This window comes from Empidonax traillii, unplaced genomic scaffold (assembly GCF_003031625.1).
Source record: "Empidonax traillii isolate 1590-97213 ecotype Southwest subspecies unplaced genomic scaffold, ASM303162v1 scaffold30:size3273891, whole genome shotgun sequence".
NCBI lineage: Eukaryota > Metazoa > Chordata > Aves > Passeriformes > Tyrannidae > Empidonax > Empidonax traillii.
Genome location: NW_020955223.1, coordinates 2,961,682 through 2,981,021, shown reverse-complemented (window position 1 = coordinate 2,981,021; position 19,340 = coordinate 2,961,682). Strand labels below are relative to the sequence as shown.

The following is a 19,340-nucleotide window of genomic DNA, read 5'->3' as shown; positions in this document are numbered from 1 at the left end:
GAAAAAGAGTGTATAAAGATAAGCAGCAAAGGGATTTCTTCCTTCTCCTGCATAGCAAAAAATATGGTGAAGAAAATGAACTTGGAAACCAAACAATTTTTAGAACAAGTACCATTAAAACGGGTCTTTTCTTTTGACAAAAAAGCCCTCATTTAAAACTGCAGTGCACAGTTTCAATTTGAATTTTCTAAAAAGTTTTCTCTTTTGCCACTTGCAAAAGAGACTCTTAGCAGGTTTATTATAAATGCTGGCTTTTATCAAAGTGTAATGCAAGAAAAAGTTATGTATTTCACTTTGCACTCCTAACTAATAGTTTATTTTTTTATAATACTTTTTCATCTATCCCAGTGTTATCCTTCAGAATCAGAGATCTGGTTTTGCATTTGAAACAATAACACATTTCACAAAAAATCCCTATATTCCACTTTCTTTAAACTTCTGCCTGGTATTAGCTGCATTATCATCTGCCAAAGAGAGATCTGTTCCGACACCATTATGGAAAAGACTATGTTATATTGTATTGCTCACTTTCTACTAAAAATTTTTATACACTTAAACTGCACCTAAAAAGTACAAGCACTAGACGCCCATGATGAGGATCTGCCAGTCAGTACCAGGGAGTATTTGAACTGGTAAAATTGATTTTGATGTGGGGAAGAATTAAAACATTTAAAACAAGTATCTGTTCCAGAAATATTTTACACCACTTAAGCTTTTTTTTTTCATTAAAACCTAAGCCTCCCATATACACTATGGAAATCTCCTGCCAACTAAGTGTATATGAATATTTGGATTAACTTGGGGATTTCATAGCAAATAACTTATCCACTATTCATAAATCAAGTCCCATCTTAGGTTAATTTCAAGGCTGATTATTTTTGGAACGTTTTATGATATAAATTATTCATTACATAGATGTATTATATCTGTTTGCCAGAAAATAACAGAGGCTGTGCCAACTCTTTTTTTTTTTTTTTTTTAAATATGCTACCTGGAAGCAAATATTACAACACATTTGGCAATACTTCAGCCAACTGATAAGAATTGCCATACGCTGCAATTTCATCCTTTTTTGACCCTCTCGATAGTGAAATTAATTTCTGTGCCAAAGATTTGCATTACTGAAGTTATTAAAACAGGGCATAAGTGGTGTAAAGACTTCTGTTAAATCTTTACAGGGCTTTGGTGAATTTGTTCATTTTTAAGGAAATCATTCTATTGCCACTGTTTTACTGCTCCTCACAAACCTAGGAAGACCACATATTTTCCAGCTGTATATTAAAAACCATCTTTCTTTCAATATCACACAAGAAACCGAAGTCCTAATTAAACTGTCCTCAACAAACTTTTAAATACATAAATACGCACACAAATGTTTAACTTGATCATTCTTGATGACCATAACACAGATCAGAATATTCACACTGGTGGAAGACAACTGCAGTCTATGAATTGCACTATGTAATTTGTTTTTCTGTAAACTACCTTGAAATACTCCTAAGTTCTGGCTGAAAAATGTTGCATAGAAACTGAACTTTTTTTCCCATTATATTATGTTCTGCTTGAACCAGCAAGCAGATTTATTAGCAGTATTCTTTTATCATTTTTCAGCTGCAATGCTGTGTGCCGTGATGGCAGTACATTTGCTTCTATGTTCTGTCCTCAAAAGAAAGTGCAACAAGCTCTCTGATGTAAAGTGACTAAATGAGGGTTACCCTTTGTCAGAATATGCAACTGAAGCAAGTCTGAATTCATTCAAAAGACCTCTAAGGATTTTTATTGTATATTTATTTTAAAATGTATTTCAAATATAACTGTAAAATTGTATTGTATTGAATGATAAAATATAGCACATATAAAACATATTTAAGATACGATTAAGCATTATATTACTATTGTGTGCCAACCTCATATGTTAAATTCATATAGCGTTTTCTTGTACATATAAAAAGTTAAAGATATTGGCTAAATTGAAAATGTTTTGTTCAGACCGCTTAGTAAAAGCCCAGATAAAGTCTGTCCCTGCAACGCCGATTCAATCATCCTCTGTGTGTACTCAGGCAAGGAGAATCCCACCTAAACTATAACCCTTGCTAATCTAAACTACCTGTCTTGGCTCCCTCCTATTGCCAGTGGACAGGAAAAGGCAGCTCCAGAGAACAACTCATCCAAAGCTACAGAAAATGTCTAAAATAAGGGAACAGTGCTGACATTTTGCAATAGGGAAGCCAAGACACACAGAGAGTATGAAATAAAATTTCTATTAGATTACTCAGTTTGCAATAGTCTGCACCACATCATTATGGACCCTTAGTACTTTCAAAACACTGCTTACACTATCACCCACCAGTCAGAGAATTCAGCATTTTTACAGGCTGGGCCTAGGGATCCAAGCTGGGCAACAGCAAACAAGGAGGAAAAAAATTACTAAACTTTTGAAAATGTTAATTTTGTCTAGCACTCACAGGAGCTCTGGCGTGAGACAAAAATAAAATTCAATTTACTGGTAACAACTCAACTACTTCAAATATAAGGTCAAACGTTCTTTTTCCCATTTCTGAAATCATCGCTTCAGTTCTCGTGCCCTGCAAAAACTAAAGACAGTATTTTCTCCTAATTCTCAACCCAAATTAATCCCTTTTAGTGACCTCCCAACAGCTAAATCACAGAAGGCAGGGAGGGGTCCTATAGAAGACAAAAAAATCATAGCATGAAGTGATTAAAGGCTGCAAAGTCCCACATAGCCACTAAAGGACTTACAGTGCTTCATGCCAACTTAACTTTGGTATTTCCTAACTTTTGAGAGGTTGATATCAGGAATTTTTGTTTTCATTGTTTAATTTTTAACACACTTGCATGAAACCACATGTGTGAGGAAATGCTTCCTTAGTTTGGAAAAAAAGTTGTAATGAAAAAGATGAAAATCCATAACCCATAACGAGATAGTCGCCTGCACAACTCAGAAACAGATTAAGACACTTCTGCAGTCCTCACAGGCCTTCTTAACCACCAACTTTATTTTTGACTAGAATACAATTCCATGGAACACAGGAATTAAATTGAATTGCACACTTTTTACTTTTTATCTGACCAAATTTAAAGGTTTGAAATACATTTTACACATTAAAAATTCTTTTAAACTTAAAATATTGTTTCAAACATTATATTCAGTAATTTAATATTACAGTGTCCAATTACATTCGCATATTCATTATGTGAAAGCAAGATATACCCAAAGAAATGCTTCAACTTGGAAAATAAGCAAAATCATCCGCGATTGCTTTCCAACACAAAATGTGTACAAAAATATATTACTTGGCAGGGTTGGTGTGTCATATATTTGTAGTTCCAGAAAATATTTCCTGAGGGGTTTAGATGAGAATTTTATGCATATATACTGACAATTTATTTCCACTGAAAAAATGCAATACAGTAAAAAGATAAAATAAAAGCAAACTAAACAGAAGTCTAGAGACAAGGCAGTTGATCTTGCAGCACTCAAATAATGACCCAACATGTAAACTCTGCAGCATTTTGCAAAATAGGTTGTATGTAAAGATGAGCAGATAGCAACCTGACAACCATGGTCAGCGTAACCACCACAATAATATGTTTAAACTCCTTACTGCCTTGGTCTTTACAAGTTTTAAAATTGGAGGAGAGATTTCAAACCCTACTTTTCACTGGAAGGCAATAGAAAGGAGTCCAGATCTAACAGTAAAGAGAGCTCATAGTGAGATCTTATTCTACATATTGAACAAATGGTCAGGCCACATTTATTCCTACTAAATATTACCACATCATAATATTGAGTAATTTGGTTTACATTTTATTTATCTTTCTTAAATTTAACTAAAACAAGGCTCTATATTAAGTCTGAATACCACTAATACAAACTAACAGGAACATTATGATTTATAGTGCTGTTTGGCAATCCTGAAAGCACACTGTAATCCTTTTGCAGGGTAGACGGATAATGTTACAGAAATTGAGACCTTATAGGTTTATTTCAGCTTTCATGTGATGTAACAAAATCTACAATGTTTTTGAGATGAGAGAGCTTGTCAGACCTTAGTAGTGAGCATTACCCATTCCACAGAAGGCTGACAGCAAGTATTACCAGCAGAGAAGCTGTTGCCCTCATGCCCTACAGCAAAGTCACTGTCTGTCTATTATTTGACAGGCAGGGTAATATGGGAATATGTTACACTGGTGGAAAAAATGACACAATTGCTGGAGAGTCCTGTGACTAGTATAAGAAAAATAGAAGTAGCACATCCAGCACTTGTGCTAGATATCAATTTAAAGCATTTGTTTATTACTGCTAAATTACATCCCTTGTACTGCTGACACCTGCAAGTGCTTAGCAGAATCTGAAAATAAAATAGCATTATTTGTTGTCAGCAGAATGCAACTTTTCCTAAACATCTAAAATTGAAATCTGTAATTAGAAGTAAAAACTTTTAAGCAGTCCTTATATGCCACACACTATAATCTCTCTTGTAACTGAAATAATGTAATTTGTCTACCAACTATTTTCAAGGCCCAATACTGCTAATGAAGATATCATTGGGGAATTTTAAAATGTGTAACAGTGATTTCTATTGGATCAAAAAAGATGAACAAAGTTGAAAGAAAGAAAATTAAACAATAGTCTCCTTGGCCAAAGGAGCAAATTCAATTGCATTTTCCTGCTATAATCAATACAAGAAACTTCCCTGTGACACATCAAAAATTGGATGCAGTGAGTGACTGAGAGACTGAAATGGCTGCTAGCTCAGCCTTACAATTCATCCATAGGTCAGACAGAGTGCAGCAAAGACCAACTTCCTTTACAATAGTCCTCTTCTGAGCTCTAAGCACATGTTTGAGAGGCCACTCTCTAGGGAGGGGAAGAAAAAAGCTTTATCATATCAGCTCCTCCCGGCTGTGAAAAATCACAGATACATAATACACAAACCTAAAGCCATATAGAACACTGAATTTGAAAATTATGAAGCACATAAGCAAAACTCTAATCCTTTAAAAAATGCATTCACATTAAGGCTGAAAGGAGTTTAACTAATTTTTTTTTAATTTGTTATGCAGTAGAACATAGAACAGAAAAAAGCCACTAAAAAAAGACTTTCAGGAACAGAGGCAAATGTAAGTTTATCAATAGAAATTTCTCTGCACAGCTGTGGAAAAGCTATGGGAAAATAACTAAAAAAAACCACAAGGAGTCCCCATAAGACAATTTTTTGGTATCTTTCATATTTATTACATATTCACTCAAATGCAATTCAAATTGCCTGTGTTTGAAAGGGCAAGAGACTTTATTTAAATTTACGCATTTAAAATTTTTAGGAATGAAAAAGACAATCAGATACAGTAACAAGCATTTTAAAAATTCTTAATAATCACTAAGATAACACAAAATATATAATCATTCTACTGATAAAATTTATTTACTCTTGAAAACATTGTATTTTTCAACACACCTTAAAACTAATACACACCCTGCAATAAGTGAAGTCCACCATGCTTAATTTACTTGATAAAGTATTTAAATAAAATTTATCTGGTACACAGTGTGCTAATCTCCAGGAAAACACAATTGGAAATTATAAACCCTGGGATTTTTCTATTTACTTGGAAGTCAAGACTACAGGAGATGTGAGATTTTAACTCACATTATCAAGACGCCGTTTAAGTTTAAGCAGTTGATAGAAATTCAATAACAATTTTAATTCGCTCTTGGAATGTTTCTTGCATGTAAGAGGTATTCAAGAAAGATTGCTTGATGCCCAAACTGTAGTGGACAGCTAATTTTCGATGTCTGTCTTCCTACCTCCTTACAGAAGAAGAATTTGATTAATCCCCCAAGGGGAAACTGAGTAATATATTTTTCCAACTGGAAAGGGACACTAGTGAGCCAAAAAATGATAGCCCTCTCTGAGCATTTTGTATCTGTCAGTCTTAAAAGTAACATCATGAAAGAGTTTAAGTATCCAAACAGGTAACTTGTGACAACACTTCTGCACAGCTATGTCCCTGTGCATCCAAATACTGTCTTACTGTCCCTTGCTAGTTAAAAGATTCTGTAAAATACAAAGAAAGTGGCAGAACAGCCTGTAAAATCTTTAAGACTTTTAGAGTGCTCTTTTATTTTCACACTGAGGTATCAGATGCATTTATAAATCCAATTTTGAAAATCAATTGGAAAGTGTATCTTCAGAGATTACAGTGATGATAGAAAAGAATGCCACTACTAAAGAAGCTTCTGTGCAGGCAAAGAATCAAAATCTTTATTTTTGAAAAGTCAGTACTACAGAAGTATACTATTACTTTCAATAGTATTAAAGAAAATTAATTCAAGTCAAAAATGTAGGTCTAGTTTTACAATGTTATATTTGATCAAGGCATACCAATCAATATAAAGTATTAATAACCTTCATGTGAATTTTCAGTGAAAGAAACAAGTTCAGTAATTCAAGTCATCTTTCTTTGCTTAGAAAACACATGCATTTTCTACCTCTGTCCTTAGAGGTTTGTATTCTTTACTACTCCTGAAATACTTTCACTTGTCGATGTTATCAATGCTGATACAGTACCCATACTCACACCTTTCTCAGAGAGAACACAATGTGAAAAACAAGCACTTAACTGGGATAGTAAAATTCTCTTTATTGATTATTTCCATTTTGCATACACTCTGTTTTTTTACAGAGAATCTGAAATCTTTATTTTGTGATCTCCTGTTTTCCAGAGCAGACCTACACACAGCATTTCATCAAAAACTACAGACACTAAGTAAGACTCCTAAAACTAGAATACTTCAACTATTTTCAGGATGAATTAACTTACTTTGGAGGATGTAGAGTCACATTCCTGACAAATCCATCCATAGCCAGTCTGTTTAGGAGACTTTTTCAAGGGAGGGTCTAAACAGCCAAAATGGTAGCAAAGCCTGCATTCATCACACCTGCAACAGAAAACAAAAATGTGTATTTATATTAAATGGTACTTCTGTACTATTTTAGATTGAGCTTCCCTGCAATTCTCAGCACAAGATTTCCTGACCCATTATCATAATAAAGAAAATCAATTTTCTATAAGGGGTAATTTTAAACACAATCACTTTAAGTAGGTTCTGCTTAATTTGGAATGTTCTGATGCAGACACTCATATATCACCTGTCATCATCTTATATACATGATAATATTTCAAAGACTTGCAAATCAAATAATAAAAAAACGCTCAACTTTTTAGATACTTCAAAGTCATTCACTGCCATTTATTTTGAGATATTTTGACTATGTTAGACAGTGACCATATTGATTTTTCACTGGTTTAAGACCCTATTTTGCATACACACCTTTTCAAGGAAAACTTTGTGAAAAATTCACTCACACGTTCAACAACTCATGTATAATTTACAGATATGATTTATATTTTTTTTACACCAGGACTATATGGTTGATAAGTAGAGGCACAAAATATTTTCTCATTCACTTTGAATTTTCTGGAAAGGGGTATTAATTTAAAAGGATTTAACTGTTATCTTTCGCTTAGTGTTAGCTTTCATTAGTGTTTTGTACTACGCATGTTCCACACAAAGAGCTCAAAACATACAGCACAGATATTGTTAATGTAAACTTAATGTACCAACACAGAAGAAATGCTACTCTAGAACAAGTGCTTCATGAAAGGATTTTTAAATCAGTACAATAATATGCTCAAAACAAGAAAGACATTTTTCAAAGCAAATAACAGAGATTTTCATGTGCCCTACTGCACTTCACTTTATTTTCATATGCCCCTGTATTCCTTTGTATGAAAAGGAAAGCTTTTTTCAAAGTTACTTTGCATTACTTTCTTCATTAAATGCTCTCAAACTCTAAATTAAAGCCAATATAAATGATCCAAAAACAGGAAAGGGAGTAAACGATTAAAAATCAAATTTTCCAAGAAATCCCCTACATTCTCTTTTTTTGCTTCCCTGGGCACTTATTTTCTCCTGTACACTACACGCAAACACAAAAACATCCAAAATTTGGAATAATAGCACGGCAAAGGCATCATCAGATGAAAGAGAGGGATATAATTTATCAACAGAATAGACAGTGCATTGCAGAAAGAGGACTCAACTAACATACTGCTGTACTAACAGAAGAAAACATTCATGTGACTTCTCCAAGGATTAGTCTCCAAATAAAAAGAAATAACTGTTTTTAGATTATGATTGTTTAACCAAAGTAAATACTTTTGTCCTTGCTGCCAAGGCTGTGTTTGCAAGGGAAGCCTTCTGTTTGCAGCACTTATATGTAAGACATAAGCACTCATAAGGGTATGGCATGTACTGTTTTCTGCTAAATAGAAACTAAGAGCAATAATCTGATTATCCACAGGATGCAACACTAGACTGACATGGTTTCAGTATTTTTAAAAAAATTGAATATACCATATTGCAGTATATGTACATAGGACTGTCTAGCAGTGACTCAATCTAACTCCAGGACAAAGAAAACACATAACAAGAAACCATTCTTGGTTTTAACAGACAAGAGTTCTAATGTAGAAATATATTACTTAAAATCAGGAATATATGCAGTTTTATTTCTTGTGAAAGGCATATTAAAATAATAAAAAGGTTGAGAGTGGTAGATAGGATGGGTTACAGTCCTAAATCCCAGCAGTGTATGTGACCTTCAGCAAGAGATTAAGCCTCCTTTGAGTCTCAGTGTTCTCATCTTTAAAGGAGTACAATTTTACTAACCTATCTCTGTATTTGAAATCTTATGCATGTAAGGGCTTGCACTTGAGCACTGCCTATCAGAACTCCCTTTTTGCGAACTGCTTGGGATCCTCTAAATAATACAAAATAAAGCATCACACTATTTCTGACTGATTCAGAGTCTTTTCAGAGCTTAATCCTAAAATTTAAAATCTACATCTTATTTAAACAGTGTCATTTTAGATTGGTTTTTTGAGGTAATTGTTTTATATGTCCTAAATAAAATGTTTTCCCTTTACACTTTGGCATCTCTTCCATTTTCTGTCTAGAATGAGGTACTTCCTGACTGCACCTTTAGCCATGTTTCAGAAGTACACTGAGGGAGTTCATGAGGCTGGGTTGAAATAACCAGAAAATTGTAAAATTAAATACAGATCTCAAGGCACCATCCTAAAGCTGAATGGTTTTAATATTTATTTTCATTAATTTTTAGCACTTCAGAGTGTTTAGTTTTGCAGAAGAAAAACTGCATTTTCTTAGAATGAGTTAAAAATATCTGTATGAAAGTTTTCAGATACTAATAGCTCCAATCTGCATCTGCATAGCTGTGAAAATGCAAATAACAAAAGTATTTTTTCACATATCAAAACATAAAAAGCTGCATGGTGATAAAAATGAAACTATACCAAATATTTTTAAATGCTTCCTTCCTACTGCTTTTTGTTGAAATATGAATTCCGTACTGTAGGACGCAAATTCACTGACTTCGAAGTTCCCAGAGCATGATCTGGGAAAATGGATGAATACACACTGTACCTTGGTTAAAGATGATGCCCTAGCTGTCTCGCAATGCTCTTGTCTGCTGTGACTGACTGGGGACAATATTTGAAGCTTACCCACATCACAGTGTGGAGAACAAAATTGGCGTTCTTAACTCCTAATTCCAAAAGAAAACCCTACATTTAGGTTAAAATGGCACTAGTAAAACAAGATGAATTCCTCAAGTGTATACTACTAGTTGTGTTCTTTTGTCTAGCAACATAAAAATGATAGAAAATCCACTGTCAGATTCAGAAAATAAGAAAGCAACAAAAAATACAGTGTGCTTTCAACTTAATTACAGAGAATGAAATGTTGGGTCACAAAAGGTGTCATGCTGACAGCCTCACAGCCTCTCAGTAAAACACACTCACAGATCAATCACAATACGGACATTTACAAGGCAAAGGAGTCACACGGCACTGTCATTTACAAGTATCATCTACATCCATCCTGAAGATGGCTTAATAGGACAAGTAAAACTGTTAGGCTAGGTGTGAGGGGAAAAGGGAAAGAAGCCACTTCCTCCATATTAAAGTCTGTTGAAATTTTTACCCTTGTGCATTCAAGGTCACACTTTCAAAACAGTCCTAGCAAAACTAGCAAATATTTTATCTTGCTACTATTTGTTGGTAACGGTCTTTGTGCTTAAGCCCATGATTTATAAATGCAGTTAAGTGCACGGCCATCTTCAGTGGCGTGGCTAGCTGCTGTACTGTAAACTTTGTGCAAATAAAAACACAGCTCCACACAAAGACAAGCTAACCTGACCTCCTAAATTACCTCTAACTGACAAGTAATTGCTTACTATCAGTGTTATAACAAGCCTGAAATTACTTTATGCATCAAAATTAGAAATCACTGTGTTCCTCATTCCAGCAATTAATGAGGATAAATATATGCCCACTACATACCAAGAAAATGGGGTGTGAAGAATAAAGGTGAATTCTAAGTAGTAAGGTTAATAAGCTAAAAAATAATAAAAGAAAACATTTTTCACTTATAGAAGTATAGAATGCAGGTCAGCTACATATTCACAGCAAGAAAGCTTGATTAGGCATTTCCACACCTGAAATATGGCTGCTTTGTTCTTTAATAAAGTGATCTCCATCTGCTCTTGCCCTTGGATTGTTTTTATTAGTTTTTTTAGCAGTACAGCTGGCTGTGCTCAAGCCCTACATAACTCTGGATTTTTCTGTTCATAATTAACTAATTATGCTCTAATCAATAGTGTAGATACTGATTTTACAATGTAAATGAGATGAATGAGATAATGGCTGGGGTCAATCTCATTTTATTTACAAAGCCCAGCACACACATCCAATTTCATTACATTGCATCTACCTGCACAGGAGGGAGTCTTATCAGTTGGCCTGCAGAAGTCTTCCTGCAAGCACTGGGGAAAAAGACCTGTGCTTTTACAGAGGAGCCGTGAATGCAAAACCTGCCTGTCACTGGCACATTTGTAAGCCACTAGTTAATATCATCAAAAACCACAAAGAGCTGATTCAGCCAGAGTGAAGAAACCTATTATGCATTCACAAGACAGCATCACCCATCTATAGCTGTAAAAGTAATTACCTACATGCCCCTGAAACACAACATTAATAAGCTAATCTTTAAATACAACTTTCCAAATATGCTTCAGAGACTACGGAAAATCTCTCACTTATGTACACATCACTGCACACCGCCTGCAGTGTCGTGCCAAAAGGTACCATGTTGAACAAAATACAAAATAGCAAAATATATATACTATGCCCTGTTCATCACAACAGCTTAGAAAGATTTACTTTAATGGAAAAAAAAAAAGATATAAAACTTTGATACATACTGACAAACCAGCATCACTACTAAAATTAGAAAACTTGTCATGTAAGACTTACTCTGGCAAACTATGACTTAATTAGAACAAAATTAGAAGTAAGCTAAACCAGAATTTTTAAACTCAGAAGGAACTGCAGTGGGATGGGTGTGCATCCACTTACTCATTTGCTGGGGGGATGCAACACTGTGGCCATTCCAGCACCTGTGTAAATTCAACTATTGAGAAGCATCTTTCCTTGTTGGCTTGTTTTGGACCCCATTTCTGACTAAAGGCTCTTAGAACCTGAGGAACATGTCTGAAGAACAGACATTTCTTCTCAGCCACTGATTTCTCTTCCCTTTAATCCCTCAGTGTCCAAGTGCTGTGCCTCTCTGAAATCGCAAACAGCCGGAGACGTTCTTGGAGGTTCATTTTAAATTGCAGTACATCCTTGGGTTCAGATTAACACCTTAAAACCAGCTATGACAATTTAAGTCACTGTCATCACTTTGTTTCTTATTACTGGATGTATCGTATATTCAAAGGAAATGAGCATGTAGGCATTCTCCAAACCCCAGAGTAAATGGATGTAGCTCAAGTGAATTTAACCTCTGGAACCAAAATGACTGACTTTGGCCTGGAGTGGGTGAGGAGTGCTCCTGTGATACCTTAACTGCAACCAGACCACAGGAGTGATAAATTCTGGGTGACAGGATGACTCTTACACGTCATGTCAAAGACAGCACTTTCCCAAACTGTATTTAAACAGTGAAATTAAATATCTAATTGTGAAATAATCGTATAAACATCTATTTAGTGCATTGTTTAGCACTCTCCAAAAAGTACATTTATTCTACTTACTGAGGGAGCAGCCCAGAACTATAGTAGTTTTTCATTATGGAATACGTGGATAACTTTCTTCTCAGTTTTCGCTTCTGACATCTCTTGAAACAACATGAAAATAAGTGAAGATACAACTTTGTATCTTACCCTACCACTCTACACCAAAATTCTTCAATTCAGCCCTGTGAATTCCAGCACAAATTGCTTTCATTTTCCTGTGGTATGTCGTAGCCCAAGCACAAACCAGAACTGATGCAGTAATGTATTTAGACTCTAAAATACTCTTGTTTTTAGGCAAAAAATTGTCAAAATAATAAAACCCTATTAAAACTGGAAAAGCTGGTTTTCCTCTTCCTGATTGCTATACTTTTTCCCCTGCATGTAAGTGACGTAACAACTAAAAATGGATGGTCATCTTGCAGTTTCTGTTCTACAGAAGAGTTTTAAGAAACCAGGATATTTAGAAGTCTTCTCATATATGCCAGACAAACTTTAGGTGACTTTATTACCAGGAGTGTGAAGCATTTTAGCAATAAAATTCTTACATGTCTGCACAAGCATAAAATGTTGATTATAAAACAGTATATACCCCAACTACAGAGCCTCTTCATACCCAAGTACTGGTTGTCCTAAAAGGCTCTCTGTCTTCAAAGATGTTAAAAATTCAACCCCATACAACTCTAAGGAACTTCATCTAATTTCAAAGTTAGATCTAGCTTTGCAGTCAGTCCTGCGTTGAGTGGGTGGCTGGAACAGATGTCCTCCAGAGGCTCCTTCCAACCTACACCTTTCTGGTTTCTAATATTTTCATAATTTTGATTTAGGTAAATGAAATACTCTTTCTGGTATAAGCATTATACCACAGTAACAGTAAGTAAAAATAATACTCAGTAATTAGGTCACAATGCAAGCACAAAATGTTAAGTCTCTGACTTCTGTAGTTTATAATCTTAGAGGAGAGAGCAGACTGTTATTCCCTTCTGTTACATCTGGAATAGAGAGGGGCATGGCTACTGCCAAAAGGAGAGAATATATCAACTGAGGGATGATTATTATTTCTGGGTTTTATATCTACCTATTCCTGATGAAGACAGTGAATGCACAAGATGGACATGCAGCCTGACAGAGTATGATGAGCTTACTGACCTTCAGCTAACAGCAGTTTCATGATAAGGTACCTATATGGTTTTGGATATGGGAAACTGTATTATCTCCAAGTTACTTAAATTTCTGTCCCATCTCAAGGGCATTAATAAAAACAAATAGCGTCAATCAATTATACCACAAATCAGAAAACGAAAATAAGCATTAATCTGGCAAACATTTGTGTAGCTAAATTTATCATGCTAGACCCAAAACTGCCACCTCTTCTAACTGATTTAACTCATGATTTTAATACTAAAACAAACAAATAACCCCTCATATCCAAAAACTTAACACTGATTATTTATGGGTAAGGAAGAATCTGAAAGGGCTATCATTATGTGGCATTTCTATGTTATCCAGATTTTTTCTGAATAGTCCACAAACAATTTGCTTTGTGAAACTTCAATTTACATGTACACAGTAATTCTAAGAACACTACAAAGAAACTTTATTTACTATACCTGTATGTGAACAGCTTCCTTTCAGCAAGAAGTGTTCACTTCTCTCTCTCACAGTACTTCAAAATAATACAACACATGGCTTTAATAAATTATTTTGTGAAATTCATTAATGGCCCACATATAGAAGGGAAATGTAATTATATAAATACTATTTCAAATGTGTTTGTTTCTGTTAATATACAGCTACTGTACAGAACTTCTACTTACAGTATTTTAATGTTTAAACTGATCATCTGGAGGCAGACAATGCCTCCAAGACATGCTTTAAGGTAATGCTACACCAATTATAGACACCAAATATGTCCCTTGACAAATTGAAAAGTGTAAAATTTAAGAAAGCTACTAGCAAATGCTGCATTCATTTTTCTGAAGTACATTCTAGACGTAATACACGATTGCACCTATAGTGCCACTCTCAGGTGTTCAAGCTATTAACTCTACTGAATGGTGTACTGTTTGTGAAATACTAGAGAAGTCCATTAGAGTTTTGAATACTGCCATCAAACATCTTTCAAAGAGTGAAACATCAAGTGTTAACATCTGGCTTTCTAGAAAAAGGGAGAGGTATATGAGGAACATGACTCATGAGAGAGAGAGAGAGAGAAGGGGGAAGCGGGGCAGGGACTAAACTAATGTCAAAAGAAAGGACCAAGAAAGAAACAAAACAAGCAAGCTGTACTAGGGAACAAACATGAAAAAATACAGCAGGATATCAAGAAAGCCCAGGACAGTATCAACAATACTCAAAAAAGTATTTAACACACATTAGTGTGTCCTTAAAATTCTCCAAAAGCAGAGATTAGTCAACTTCCCTAATAAAATCTCCATGGTAATTATTGTTAGAAAATAACTTTCTATTGTCTAAATCATCATGCTACAATTTAACTTATTTAAGGTCTGACTAGATTTTAAGAACTACTTTTTTCCCCTGCAACAACTTCTGTCTTCTTCATCTTTGTATTTTGGCTTTTTGAACACAGAATCCCCAGCCTTCTCTAAATTAAACTGATTACGTTTTTTTATTCATTTACGTCTCCTGTGGCCTTCTTATCGACCAATTCAGTATGCTTTGGATCTTCTCTATTTGCCAAAGTGGACATAATACGCTGTCTGAGGCTTTTCCAAGTGTGACATACTGGTCTTCTGAATAATCAGGGGGAGTACTTTAAGGAGTTAAATATAGCATCTTTCTTTGTACATCTCAGGTACGACCATGTGGTTTGTGATTGAGAGTCCCCCATGCTTTCCTTTTTTTGAAGATATATCATAATCATGCACTCAACAGCCTTTTCCCTTACCGTACTGCATGCTTTTTCTGAATGCTTTGTTAAAATTTCCTTTTTAATTCTAACACTGCAGTCCCTCACATCATACTGTCTGTCATCACCCGCAAATGTAACCAAACCCTTTATTACAGTACCTAATACACTAAAGCAAAAATTAACAAAAATATAATAATACTAAATCCAGGAGAGCTTGAATGGAAGTCACTGAGTTAGGTATCATTTGTCGGTGAGCCCATAGTAGCTAGTTTACTTTTCTAATCACCTACATATTTAAAAGCAAATTAATTAGCAGAATGTCTCGCTAACTGATTTAAAAGAATGTCACACACAAAAGTATTTTCAAAGTCTTTCTAAAGCCAAGATAAGCTATATTTATCATTCTCTCCTACTCATAATATCTAGACTGTGTTAGTTTAATAAACAATCATAAATCACAGTAAACATTACTCTTTTTCATTTTTTTTCCCTAAACTCAGTATGGTATATGGTCAAACACCCTTTTTTTTCTCCCTTGCTTACACAGCACTTGGACATCACTTTCTACTTTCAGAATCCTGCACAAGTGGTCAATAAAGTTCAGGTTTTTCTTCCTAAAAAGGATTCATGGATCCTTAAAGATCAAATTCCTGCATTCATGTTTCCTACCGCAAATTTCTTTATTTCTAAGTGTCTCTGTATGCCTTGCCAATACAGAATGGTAAGCATTTCCGATAGTTCAGACAAAAATCTTACTCTGAGATTCTCCCACCCCCTTTTTAAAATAAAACAACGTGTTAGACATCAGGTTAATTTTATTTAATATAATATTCAAACATGAAATGCCCTGGTAAGATATGACTTGTAGATAAGTATACATAAATTCATATATTTCTCCTATTACTTATTACAGCATTTAATTTCTTTTTTAAGTTTAAAAAATATCTCCAAATGGAAACGTGCCTTGATAGATGACAAAAACCACCATATCTCAAGAAATTCAAAGATTATAGATCATAAAGTTACAAGTGTGATTGTATTTGAGCAAAATTTTTCTGAGCAAGTTCAAGATGAAAACAATGAAGATATCAACACACTGATACTGTAGATTTAAGAACTGGATCTGTATCATTCGTAGAGCAAAATGCTGTGTGTGCATCTACAAGGATATATACGGACGGATACGAAGATCTCAGCTGTCATGCTTTGTGATCAGTTCTTCATTCCCTTCCCAACTTACAAAACAATTTTGTATTTGTATTGGGAGGACATAAGCTTGTCCTGAACACTGTCAGAGAAGTAAGCCAAACAAAACAAACGTCTTCATATATTCATATTTTCTTTTTCTCAAAATTTTTTTAGACAGCAATATAGATATAGTTCTATTCACTCAAGTGTCTGGAGTCAGAAACAATTAGTTCATTCTAATAAGCATAAAATCAATTTTTTCCATGGCAAATCTATTCCTTCAGAGTAGGAAGTCTCAAGTGTTTTACAGGTCTCATTATCAACGAACATTTATTCTTTTTTTTTAGGAAACAATCTTTTTTACAGTAATGTCTATGTACAACACGGTGTTCTATATAGAAACGTTCTTATTAAACTGTATATAAGTAGAGCGGCAGGTGGACAGCAAACCGTTGCTTATTTCAGGATCATCATAGAGGAACACGCAATATTAAAGTCCCACAGGCTTCTGTCACTCTTCAGTGAATCCAAGCATTGTATAACATCATTTGCCAACGAAGCACAGGGGAAAAAGACATTACTTAATAGGACAATCCTGACAAGACATTTATCCGTGATTTTTCAATGATGCACATACAAAATGTTCCTGATTAGTGCAAAAACACACAGGCAAATTAACTACCTTGTCAGTCCAAATAACAAACCAATCAGTTACATTCTATCCGAGCCTGACAAGCAAACTGAACATTTTGTCATAATAAGGTTATAGTTGAGACAAGGTAGCTGTTCTCCTTTACTTTAGGTACTCTATTGAGAGCTTTATCCACATTTAAAAATCATATTATAAAAGGTTTCCACGATTGCCTCCGAGGATGAGTTGTGGCAGAGTTGTGTCTCATGAAGGGTATCTACACAGTAAAGTGATAAGAAAAAAATATTAACATTGAAAGATCATAGCAACTCTGCTCTGTCTTATGAAACATTTTAACATCACACTAAATTTAAGCAATGTGTATGCTCAGATCCAAATAGTTAGACAGCCATATCAAACTTTTCAAGTCTCCAAGTGTCAAAACATTAAACTGAATTAAGTATAGCATCCTTCTAATTTTTTCTTAATACAGCTCAAAGAATGAAGTCCATCATAAGAAAGAGAATTTTCTTTTTTTTTTTTTTTTTTAAATCATAAAACCAACAACTTAATACAAATAGGCTTGATTGTGAAGCCAGCATTTTCCTTACATTTGAAATCCCCAGAAATGCGGCTGTGGGATTGACTACAAGCATAAACAACATGGGTACTGTGTTACAACCTTAAAAAATGCTTATTTTATAGAATAGCATTTGAAAGAAAAAAGTCTTAAAATTTAGGAAGCATTAAGTAAGGGAGGACTTCTTTCATAATGGATTGTAATAATTCAGTACATAGAAAGGTCCAGTCACTTCTGAAGAAATGCCTTTTAGCCAATAATTCTCAAGTTTTTACAGTTGTTTCTTTTCCTACTCATATTTCCTGTCTTCTGACACTTGTGGCACACATTCTTTTTAAGAATTTTTTTTTTAAATGAATACAATTTTAAAGTGACGTTTCTCTACATTTAAACTCCTTAAAACTACTTGCCATATGGCAAATTTATGGAACTTACAGCATTGTGAAATTTTAAGTAGGAAAAAATCCATGTTGTCTTTAAGCACACACATTTTCAAAGAAAGACCTATATAAAGGCTCTACCACCACATTTGGTGAGGTTTTTTTCTACTTTAAAATATATTTAAATAGAATTTTAAATAAAAAGGAATTCTAAACTGCTGTCATAGTTTCATAAAATAGAACAGTCTGATGAAAAGGAGCCATAGTGACGCCACATGTTCCATCAACAGTTCTTTGCAATATAATTTTAATTTTGAGTGTAAGGATTATGAGTCTAAGAATTACAGGAACAGCAAGGAAGTATGATGTGTAAATCCACTCCCAATTCTCACTTCATCTCTTACTTGGGATATGATTAAGATTTTAAATAGGGTGTCCTGGACTGGGACATGATTAAAATTTTTAATCAGGTGTCCCCTTCCCCTGGTGAGTGCAACTAGTTTTGTTCTGATCACCTCTGAGTGGGTGAGGTTGACATGGGTGCACACTGAAGTCCAGAAAGCTGAAGGGTAGCATCAGAAACAATTCCAGATAAGCTCAAGGTCTCTGAGCCACCTCTACCCTCTCAGCAGCAGTGTCAGTAGCTGTACTATTTGAGTCAGGTCATCAGAATGCAACAGGCTGTCACATCTGGGCTACCAAGGTTTGGACAAGAATACAGCGACCTATACCTTAAATACAAGGTTTCATTTCTGTTTCTAAAATGAATTAGTACGTGCATATATATACACACACATGTAGTATATGTACATGTACTTATTATCATAGACATAAATCTATATAATTTTATTAAAAATATTTATATAAACATTTTTATATAGGAAACTAACTTCACAGATGAACTAAAAAATTAATAATTTAATTTTTAACAATAGCCTCACAAATTAAAGTAATAAAGTACAAACAAGATTCTCGGAGGAAACTTGTAACTACCAAGCAAAGCAAAGATCATAATATTTTGCAGTACTTTAGGTAAGGCTGTAAGAACACAGGCATCAAGCAGAAAGTGTAAGTAACCTATACCTGCACTAGTGATTCCTAGAATATTTCTTTGTATTGCATTTTTATTGGTTACAATATATTAAGAAATTTTAAAGGCTATTATATTATTTACTTATATATTAAAGATAAATTATTTTTTAAGTGGTTGCACAATTTTTCCATTCCTACTCTATTTAAAATTTAGCTTGACATTATTTATTTTACACAATCTAGGGTTATCTTCACCCCTATCATGTTTGAAGTATTATTAATTAAGGAATCACTACTGACTTTGTTTAAACACAGTTTTAAAAAGAAGATTGATAAAAGACAAGGAATATGAATGGATAGATACAATGGGTTTTTTTAAGCTTGTAACCTCAAACTCATCTGATAACTGACTACTATCCTCAGACCTCCTACACTGATGACATTTCTCCTCTTGTAGTCTCTGCTTCTGCCCTTC

General features: G+C 34.3%; 1 protein-coding gene across 2 annotated transcripts in view; it reads right to left on the bottom strand.

Annotated features, from left to right (window-relative positions):
• The window catches only part of PHF14 (PHD finger protein 14), a 158,776-nt gene that overhangs the window by 46,958 nt on the left and 92,478 nt on the right, over nt 1–19,340 (bottom strand). The window contains exon 17 of one of the 2 annotated variants that reach the window (XM_027911068.1): nt 6,847–6,964. In XM_027911068.1, the coding sequence (XP_027766869.1) occupies nt 6,847–6,964 (118 nt within the window). Of the gene's footprint in view, nt 1–6,846; nt 6,965–15,851; nt 17,151–19,340 lie in introns of those variants that run through there. The other variant, XM_027911074.1, reaches the window with a different exon arrangement.